Source organism: Anoplophora glabripennis, unplaced genomic scaffold (assembly GCF_000390285.2).
Source record: "Anoplophora glabripennis isolate ALB-LARVAE unplaced genomic scaffold, Agla_2.0 scaffold75, whole genome shotgun sequence".
Lineage (NCBI taxonomy): Eukaryota > Metazoa > Arthropoda > Insecta > Coleoptera > Cerambycidae > Anoplophora > Anoplophora glabripennis.
Genome location: NW_019416255.1, coordinates 208,032 through 218,896, shown reverse-complemented (window position 1 = coordinate 218,896; position 10,865 = coordinate 208,032). Strand labels below are relative to the sequence as shown.

The window sequence follows — 10,865 nt, the reverse complement described above, 5'->3', positions numbered from 1 at the left end:
AGTAATGGCAATTGTACTTAAATTTTAGTGCTAAAATAGTTTGAAATAAAATTGTACATTTTATATTTATGAAAAAAATATTTTTTTTGATCCATATTTTTTTATAACAAAATATACGGGCTGTTGCAATATGTTGTGATAAATTATAGTTTATCTAGCAAATAATGAAAAAAATTCACAAACCCTTCGTTTTTGAAATATAAAGTGATAAATATATTATTATACTTTACATTTTTTTTAGGTAATCCTTTCAAATTCGGTACATTTAGTACTGTTCTTCCTCGGAATTGCGTGAAATAGGTACCAAATATATAAGATAATATATTCCTTTGGTACTCTTTTTTAAATCAGCTCCCTGCGAATTTGTTTTTTGTGATGACACATCATTTAAGATATGACGGCGTCTCTATTTTGTACACGTGAATGGTAATTCTTCAAATTGTGGTTTGAATCTTAGCCACATTTCTTACGTGGTTTGTTGGCTAGCAATATGATTTCACATCTGATTTAACTGGCGGGCAAAAAATGTACAAGTATAAAAATAATTGTAACTGTGTCTCAAGAACGAAACGTTTGTGATATGCCTTCATATTAACCTTTTTTCTTATTTTTGCTTAAAGGATCACCTACAGCATTTTCAGTGAAGTAATATAACACCCTGTATAATAATATAATTTGCAATTACGTTATGTAAAAATACTAGTTGAAATATGGCTTATGGTTCATAGTTTTAGGATTTAACAGAGAATATTGTTTAATTACATGAGTGATAAATATGTATACTAATGAACAATGTGTGATTTCAGTTAAAGAATAAAAGAAATACTTTATGCTCAGTAATGACCTTGGATGATCTCAGGTTCTTCTTGAATTTCCACTGCATGAGCTTCTTGATGCTCCTGGGCTTCTAACCCTTTGGAGGGTCCTATTTTGCGTACCACGGCGTTAAATCCACTGTGCTTGTCAGCCGTATAGTCCACGGTACGAATGGAGCCATCCGGCTCCACTAGGGAGTATTGACCTTTTACTAAGTCTCCGTCACGAGATTCCTGTTGGCTCTTTATGTCGCCGGTGTGGTAATCGTTCACACCATATTTGAACGAATACTTGGGTGGAGCCTGTAATTTGAATAGTAAACCTATTAGTGGCGATTTTTTACCCTAAAAGTGAAAGACACAGGTGACTCGCGGATAGGATATGATTGTATTATATATTCTTTTTCTTTCAGTCTATCAAAATAATAATATCAGTGAAAATATACTTTTGGTACGTTCAATTTCAATAAAATAAATAACTAAAAAAAAATCCATGGTAGCTCTGTTATATGACCCCTACGCGCTTTCTATCAATTTGGACATTGTTCGTTTAGCAACCGGAATTGAACACTAATTATAATTTCTTTATTATTCTGAAAGATAAAAAATTTGAAAAAATAATAGTTTCAGTGCAATTCCTGCGACTTCTTGATGTAATGGTTTATTTGATTTACTCAGTAATACCATTTTAAATATATTACACAAAAAATATCCTTATATCACATTAGTTTTGGAGTTTTATAAATAAAAAATGCCAGCACCGAGCCTAAAAAATATAGACATAAACATAAAACACACTACAGAAATGAGACAACCCCCAAAACCAAAGCCAAAGGCTGTGCAGAACGAGGCAGTTCCGACGCCAGAGATCGAACCCGGACCAGAATAGGAAGCCTGGCCGAGAAATGCTTGCCACCGCACCCTTGACTGACTACGCTACCGTGGCGAAAAATATACAGGTCATCTTTTTGCCATTGCCAAAAATTATTATTTTTAACTTCAATGTCTTCTATCTTCAAAACCGTTAATAACTCAGTCACACAACAAAGTAATCTATTCCCCGGACGAGTGTTAGCCAACCCATGTATTTTAATCCCCATAAACCGAATCTGAAATGGAAAATACTTTCACCCTTCAGGTTTGTTTTATTCTAGTTGCAAGAAACTTCCCTTAGATTCTAAAAGTAAACTGTAGTTCCAGTGAGTGTTCGCTTGGCTTGAGTAAAGTCCTGGAAATAGTCAACGGCTCATATCCGTGGACTCATCACATATTCTGGATACGCTGCTATAATTTTACGTTAGACAGATTCAAGTCACAAACTCAAATTACGAATTTACAGCCCGGAGACACTTTCAGCCACTCATCCTACACAGTAAACAAATGACGTGTGCTTAGCTAATAGACATGGACTTTAATTCCTAATCCACAGACACCAAACATCCAATACCGCAGATATACCAAAATTGGGAAGCTCTGATGAGCATTTGAAAGCTCCTATTCCCCGAAGCCAAAATTTGCTACAACTTTACTTTTGGTGGGTTTCTCTTTGGATGGAGCTTGCGAAAGAGTCGGTCTACAACTATGGTAACTAAAATATTTCAAAGTAGTTGTGAGTTTGTTGAGAAATTCGACTCAATTATTAAACTATATCAAAATATTGCACCAAATCAATACAGAGTTTATTAGTTATTCCTTTTTCTTTTTTATCACTCTCTTCTATTTTTGAACGATCTGTACAGAGAATATCCCTTATTTCCTCTGATACGTATCTCTTTTTAACATTGAAAGTAATCTGCCATCAGATTTTCATATCATCTGCTTTGATACCTACTACTTAATTCCAGTGAGAACATTATAGTTGAAAAGCTATTAAAATAACGTTGTTCTATTTAAAATACGGAAAGTATAACTTTTTAAATTACATGAATTTTAAATAATTTTCATGCCTTTCAAATAGTGTATTACGGTAACAACATATAGTCGGAATAGGGCAAGGAAATAAGTATCTTGATTTTGTAACTAAGTCAACATTTCGATTTTATTTAAAATATTCTTCGGGGCTATAAATAACAAAAGGATATTCTATATTCCGATATTTTAAAATACAAGCACATGATACAATTATTAATTAAATTATTGATCAAGTCTACACAATAAAAAACAGGGAACAAAAATATAATATTTAAAAAAGTAGCAATCTTAGGCAAAGTGCACAGTGAAAAGGTATTCAAGTGACGTATCGGTGGCGTGACAAATAGCAGACATTTACTACAGCCTTTGTAAACAAATGCGGCAGCGCGCTAGCGCGCGTTGGGTAAAGTGATGGTGAGGTGGTCATTTGCAAGTGGTACACCACTTGCAAGTCATAAGAGAGACCATAAGTCTCTGACATGTTCAATTTTCAACTGACAAGTGGCAAAAGCTTCTTTTGTAGGTACCACTCCAGTTCCTATTTGTCTATATGAGAAGATAAGGTGACAAATATAGTTAGTTTTTTAATTTTGAGTTTTATTGAGAGCACCTACACTGTAGTATTCAAAATTTTTGCAATTTTTTTTTAAATAGGAAGCAGTTAATATTTTCTACTTCGGGAATTCTTCTAAATGTAAATCTTGACATAAACCTCATGTAATAATATGTTGACATTATCATAATTAGTTAGTCTTTATTTCTATGGAAGCATTAATTTTGTTGCTTCGGAGTTGCATATTGAGGTTTGCAAATTAAAGAGCATCCTCATCCTCGATCTTTTAAACTGGTAAATCAGTACCACACTAGCGCTACTTGCCATTTCGGTACGTGTTGGTACCACTTTGCTGTCATTCTACTGCCACACTACGGTCTTACTATCCCTATGATATATGCCATTCCTATACCAAACCACTACCACACCACTCCAGACCGCGTCTTTCCTTACCTCCTTCAAAATAAATATTAAGATATGTATATGAGCTGCAAATTTATGGCAAGACAAACAGTAAACTAAAAAACGTTGACAACAAGAAAAGGATTATACACTAGGTGTTATCATTTGATTACTATTTGATAACTGTATTAACAAAGCTATTGTAAATTGCATTCAATTGAAGTAAAATCGAAACATCGGATTAGTCATTAAATCAAGATACTTATTTCCTATCCCATTTGTCCGGCCGAACTTTAAATAAACGTAATCAGTTTATAAGTAACGTTTATACGTAAACGTTACAAGTGTTATCATAACTAGGAAAATTTAACAAAATAAAATTACACTAATATTTTAGTTAAATTAAAGCCAGTGGAAGAAATTTTAGACTGAACTATTTAATGAGTTGCACGTGCGTGCTATTTTAAATAACTCAAAACTGTGAAGTTGTTCTACATATAGAAGCTTAAAAAGGGAGTTATTGTAGTGCTGAAAAACTGTAAAATAATATTAAAATTCTATAAATTCACGTAGATTAGCGGAGCATTTCATTGATTATTCAACTGAAGGTTAAAGTATCAATAAACGTTCCTATTCTGATTGGAGTATTACTGAACTTCAGAGTTACAGGACTAATTTTGTCTTTGTATGTCCAGGACTTGTCTGCGGTATTGGGAAAATGCTTGCCACCGCACTCTTGACTGACTACGCTACCGTGGCGAAAAATATACAGGTCATTTTTTTGTTTTAAAATTACAAAATTTTCAGAATCTGGGAAAAAATTCAAATTCGCTTGGCATGCAAATGACAGACTATAGGAATATCTAAACTATTGCCAAGAATTATTTTTTTTTAACTTCAATGTCTTCTATCTACAAAACCATTAATAACTCAGTCACACAACAAAGTAATCTATTCCCCGGACGAGTGTTAGCCAACCCATTTTAATCCCCATAAACCGAATCTGAAATGGAAAATACTTTCACCCTTCAGGTTTGTTTTATTCTAGTTGCAAGAAACTTCCCTTAGATTCTAAAAGTAAACTGTAGTTCCAGTGAGTGTTCGCTTGGCTTGAGTAAAGTCCTGGAAATAGTCAACGGCTCATATCCGTGGACTCATCACATATTCTGGATACGCTGCTATAATTTTACGTTAGACAGATTCAAGTCACAAACTCAAATTACGAATTTACAGCCCGGAGACACTTTCAGCCACTCATCCTACACAGTAAACAAATGACGTGTGCTTAGCTAATAGACATGGACTTTAATTCTTAATCCACAGACACCAAACATCCAATACCGCAGATATACCAAAATTGGGAAGCTCTGATGAGCATTTGAAAGCTCCTATTCCCCGAAGCCAAAATTTGCTACAACTTTACTTTTGGTGGGTTTCTCTTTGGATGGAGCTTGCGAAAGAGTCGGTCTACAACTATGGTAACTAAAATATTTCAAAGTAGTTGTGAGTTTGTTGAGAAATTCGACTCAATTATTAAACTATATCAAAATATTGCACCAAATCAATACAGAGTTTATTAGTTATTCCTTTTTCTTTTTTATCACTCTCTTCTATTTTTGAACGATCTGTACAGAGAATATCCCTTATTTCCTCTGATACGTATCTCTTTTTAACATTGAAAGTAATCTGCCATCAGATTTTCATATCATCTGCTTTGATACCTACTACTTAATCCCAGTGAGAACATTATAGTTGAAAAGCTATTAAAATAACGTTGTTCTATTTAAAATACGGAAAGTATAACTTTTTAAATTACATGAATTTTAAATAATTTTCATGCCTTTCAAATAGTGTATTACGGTAACAACATATAGTCGGAATAGGGCAAGGAAATAAGTATCTTGATTTTGTAACTAAGTCAACATTTCGATTNCTAAGTAGCTACTTTACACACTGACAGTATTCATTTTGGGGTACTTGCAAAACACAATGACCTTCAAATTCCTTAAAATTTTTCGCCTGCGTCGCTAAGCGGGGTGCTACCGCCCCCCATATCCCCCGCAGCTCTTATGATGTACGTCCTCTTTTCAAAATGCACCCCTCCTGTATTCAAAACCACGAGCCGCCACTGGTAGTGCATGTAGATTAGGAATTTAAGTTCATGGCCTAATTAATATAGCTCGCTATCACTCACTTTTTAGGATGAGTCTATGAAACTACCATCTGGCTGTAAATTCGTGGTGTAAGTTTATGACTTGAATCTGACAACTGAAGAATTTTAACTGATTTTTTGATTTTCGGGTAGCTTTCTGGTGTCCAACCGAAACAGAAAAGTTGCAAGTTTTGATGATTATGAGATGTCCACGAATATAACGTGTGGATCAGTTTCAAGGTTTTTTTCCAAGCAGAGACCCACCAAATATAGAATTTATGATATTTTTTTGGTTTTAGTTTTCAGATATTTTTTAAATCCCGAGGCGTTACACTTTGGATATCCTAAAATGCAATGAGCTCCACGAATATGATGAATCGAGGTTTCCAGAGCTGCACCCAAGGAGAAACGTAGTGAATGCAGAGTTTTGGTTGCATTTAAGGTTTCAGGGATGGTCTTTGGCGATTAAAATAACTATATGATGATAAATTTACAATTAGTTTTATTCTTCATCTTCGTCTATATTTTTATATGTAAAAATAAACTAGAAATCCAGTAAACCCTCGAAAATTGTTGCAATCAATATACAGTATGTCCGCGGATTTAGCTTACGAGAGGACAAATTGACCAAAAAGTGAAAGATATGAAAAAAGGCATTTTTGATAAAAGTATTTGATTATTTAGAGAATACGAATCACCATGACGAACTTCAATTTTGTTGTACAGGGTGGGTCAAAAACAAAAATGTTATTTTGCTTAAGAGTAAACATACCCTATTTTGCAAGGTACGAAAAAAAGGCATTCTTGATAAAAGTTTTTGCTTGAAAAATGAATAAGTCACGTTATAAAATATTTAATTAAGTTTTATCTAGCATACCTAATACATGAGCGAAAACCGAGGAATAAACACAAAACCTACGAACACAAGGGTTCCATTCTGCAGTAGAAACACAATTTTATGTACAAATTTTGGAGAATACGGAGATAGAAAAAAATGATATTCAAATTATAAATATTTTGTTTGATATGTCCAAATGTTGAAATTGAAAAAAGAAGAGGTGTTGCCTCCTCAAAATTTTCACATAACTTTTTCATAAAAACTAATAATTTTATACACGACTAATATACATATAAATGTACTCACAATGCTGTAATTTAAATAAATGTTCTTTGGAAATAACTAAAGAAAATAATTTCGCCTTTCACAAAAAAATAGTAATTTATTACTTACTAAATAAAATTATATTTATGTGTCTCTCTTTGTGGATAAATAAGCTAGTCAAAACGAGTAAGTCATCTTTAATGGTGTATTGTGCTGTAAATGCATGCACACAAATACATTGTAAATTTGCTGCAAAGAAAACTACAATGTGTTTCAAATATGCTAATTCAGAATCCACAGAAATTATGAGAACGTAAATGCAGTGCACGCAAGCCGTTAATAGTCATAAAACTTTCACTTAAATAAATCTCGTGATAAAATGTGAATTTTAAAGTCCCCTAAACAATTTTGAATTGCTTCTGTATTTTTGTAGTTGTATTGATAACATGTGGTCGATGTTAAGAAATTTCTTTGTTAATTCAGTTAATCGCTAAATGTACTGGTGAAAAGTGAAACTGTTATCCAGCACAGATTGAAATCAGTATGATTAGCATTATCTTTCACCTCTTTAAATACTTGCGTTCCGATGAGAAAATTACAACCACTATTACCATAAAAGAAATATAGATTAGCTAAAGATATTTCATTAATAGTCTGATGTGTAAAAAATACCCTGTCCATTTCAAAAATTTAGCCCAAAGGCAATTTCAAAAATAAATCTCATGGCATTGGGAAGTCAAAGATGTGGTTGATTTACTGCCGATTAAATATTTGGTTAACACAGAAAAAATTGTGTAAAAAATTATTTTCAGTTAGGAATTAACTTGCAATATATAATATTTATTCTCTTGCAGAAGAAGGCCCCAATAAATGGTTAGCAAATATTTCGCAGAAACTAATTTTTCACTTATACAACCTTTATCATTAGCTTCTCGACTTTCATGTTAAATGGTTAATTAATTTGTCAATTTTTCTGAAACATGAAAAATAAAAATCATTAACGAGTATTGAGTGAGAATTGAGTCATTTGAAAGATTTTTAAACCTCCTTACAACAATTTTATTTATTCAGTTAGTTTAGAAATTGTTTATTCGTTTTTGAAAATTTAAAAACTGTTTCTTCAGTTAAATAAGTTAACAAAAAATAAAAAACTTCGAGTTATGTTTTGCATTAGTAAAAATATCTCACACCAAGTTTGACGGATATCATATTATCATTTGTGTGGGCTATTTATAGCGGGCTATTAATTCTAATTTTCACTCATCCATCAGGATTCTTGTAATTTGTTTAAAACAAGCACGTAAGTGAAATTGATGTTTCTATGTCAATAACACAACTGAACATCTGTTTCCTGTTATTTCCTTATAATGAAATATATAATTCCATTAAACACCTAAATTCTTAATAAAATTCTATACAAAACGAAGTAAATTTTTCCGAAAACGTTTATAATCTTAATAAAAGAAACTCGAAAAAATAAAGTTATCAATTTTTTTATCCCCACTTTCTGAAAAGATATCCTTATAAACGCAAAAATATACGTCCAAACAAAAGTCTTGGTAATAGAATGAAGTTGATTTCTCCATAAATTAAACTTGACGATTCAAATAAAATAACTCTTATTTAAACCCTCACTTTTTTTTACTTTTATAACTTACATAGTAGTCAATGATATGCGTCAGCTCCTTTCCAGCATGTTGGTCATATCCTTTAGATTCTATATTATTTTCTTGTTGGGAATATGCCTGAAGTCCCTTGATTTCTTCGTTGCCCCCGTAATACAAAAACTGTTGATCTTGTACTGCATTGGCTGTCTCTTCGTGTGGCACATTTTGCTCAACTATTATCGGATAACCATAGATTACTCCAGAAACCATTAGGAATAAACATACCTACATACAAAATTAAAGCGATGTTATTAACATATTGTACAATCTACAACAAAAATATATAAAGTCGAGTTTTTAAAATGCGCTTGAATTGTTTCCTACGCCATCACTAGCTTATCAGTGTTACCTTTTTGTACCACTGTATGATTCTTAATACAGTGACAGAGAGCGAGACTGCAATGGAAAATCATTTTATAAAAACATATTGCGTTTATTTGACTTTGCGATATGTTATTTTAAAGTCGCCATATTTTTGATGCCGATTGAAACCAAGAGACAGACATTAGAAAATAAATTGTGTTTAAAAAATACACAATGTGTCCCACTTTTCATGGAGCCACCCTGATATCCCGCTCACCTGATATCCGAATCCTATACAGTGAGTCTCTAGACATGACCATATTTGATTGTAGTCTGAGATGGAAGAAGGGGGTCGATTTACAAAAAAACATTAGCGATATTTTTAGAGAAAAAAACTAGTAGGATATTCATAATCAGCATCTTTAGAAACCCCTTTGTGCAAGATTACATCGTTATGTATTCAAAGATATGGGCTGTCGAAAAACAATTTTTTTAAACATGAAATAATTTGTATTTGTAAAACGGGATCTCAAATGAAAAAAAATATATTTATTTTTTGTACAAAATAATGTATTGTACTGATATGAAATGATTCTATAACAAAATAATATTTTTTTTAATAAGGCAAAAATTCTAATTTGTACGTTTGCTGTAAATGAAAATAATAATTTTTGCCTTACTAAAAAAAATCGACCTCCTTTTTTATCTCAAAATCATTGGTTACGTCTAAAGACTCACTTTATAGGTATATATTCACCACCAAAGTTTCAAAATATTCGGATATCAAGTGAGCGAGATATCAGGGAGGATCCATGAAAAGTGGGATACATTGTATATATTTTTTGCATAATTTATTAAATATTAACTTACTAACTATTGATAGGTAAATACACATAGATATACGTTACTAGATTAAGTAAAACTAATTTACTTTTTAAAATAACTATTTTTCTTGTTTCATGAAATGTATAAACAAAATAAATGAAAATTCTTACCAATCTAGCACACTTTTTTTTAAACCATTTCACCTTTTTCAATAAAAAGTATTTGTTATTATTTTTTAAAACACTGTGTTTAGTTAGTGAATGACCTCTGACACTGACCTAGTTTAGGTGAACTATACCTATAACAATCTATTTGATGTGATATATAAACAGAATACTAAACTAGCAAAACACGACAATATCCAACATGTTTGTAATACGACATTGATCATTTAACGAATTTCTATAATTAGTGCTGTGTTTTATTAAGATTAATTTTATATTAAAATATAAAGCGGTATCTAGTGACGTGTTTTGAGTTACTTAAGTTATTTATAAACTTATTTATTTCAGTATTTAGTGATGGTATGTGTTTTCATTGTTAAATTTCTGCACGATATTATAAAAAGAATCATGTATCCGAATCAAGGAAGATGAGATTTGACAACAATACCAGTTTGGTATGCGCACGCAGCTAGCACACGCTGTTGTTTGAGGTTACACTAACCTGTCTAGCGGCGGGGTATGAAAATTACGGGAAAATGTTTAAATTAAAATTCTGTTTTCACGACAGTATTTGAGGAAGCATATTTATCATCTGTGATTCCAACAATCAAAGGTAGCCTGGGTATAAATATGTTTCTCATTCATTTTCTCATTCAAATTTACTGATACAAAGTATGTAAAATATTATACAAAATTCTTTGTCCTGGTGTTCTAAGTAATGTATTGAAAAAGTGTATGGTAAATAAATACCATTTCATAATATCTAATTTATACCTACGACTACAATCTGGACAGCAACTACCTCCAAAACCTTCAAGCATGTTTCATTTTATTCATATGAAATGACAAAGGGCGTTAGAAGGCGCTTAATATTTGTGAAATGTATGTCAATTTTCTTTTGAATATATATGTATAAATGATAGACAAAGAAAATTAGGGTAAGGCCACAGGCATCTATTCCAATAGTGAAG

The 10,865-nt window shown here is 31.9% G+C and overlaps 1 protein-coding gene across 1 annotated transcript; it reads right to left on the bottom strand.

Moving 5' to 3' along the window:
- Positions 1 to 833: 833 nt before the first annotated feature.
- On the bottom strand, positions 834 to 8,812 carry LOC108903351 (larval cuticle protein A2B-like). The gene is made up of 2 exons (XM_018705495.1): positions 8,594 to 8,812; positions 834 to 1,118 (listed from the first exon to the last, which is right to left on the bottom strand). Exons 1-2 carry the CDS (start codon positions 8,810 to 8,812, stop codon positions 834 to 836), a joined length of 504 nt encoding a protein of 167 aa, XP_018561011.1.
- Positions 8,813 to 10,865: the final 2,053 nt, after the last annotated feature.

What these genes read in the sequence shown, in the direction of transcription:
- LOC108903351 (XM_018705495.1), bottom strand. Translation starts at nt 8,812, where the DNA reads ATGGTTTCTGGAGTAATCTATGGTTATCCGATAATAGTTGAGCAAAAT. An exon ending in CGCATATCATTGACTACTAT is followed by an intron (nt 1,119 to 8,593) that starts GTAAGTTATAAA and finishes TTCAAATTACAG; the next exon opens with GCTCCACCCAAGTATTCGTT.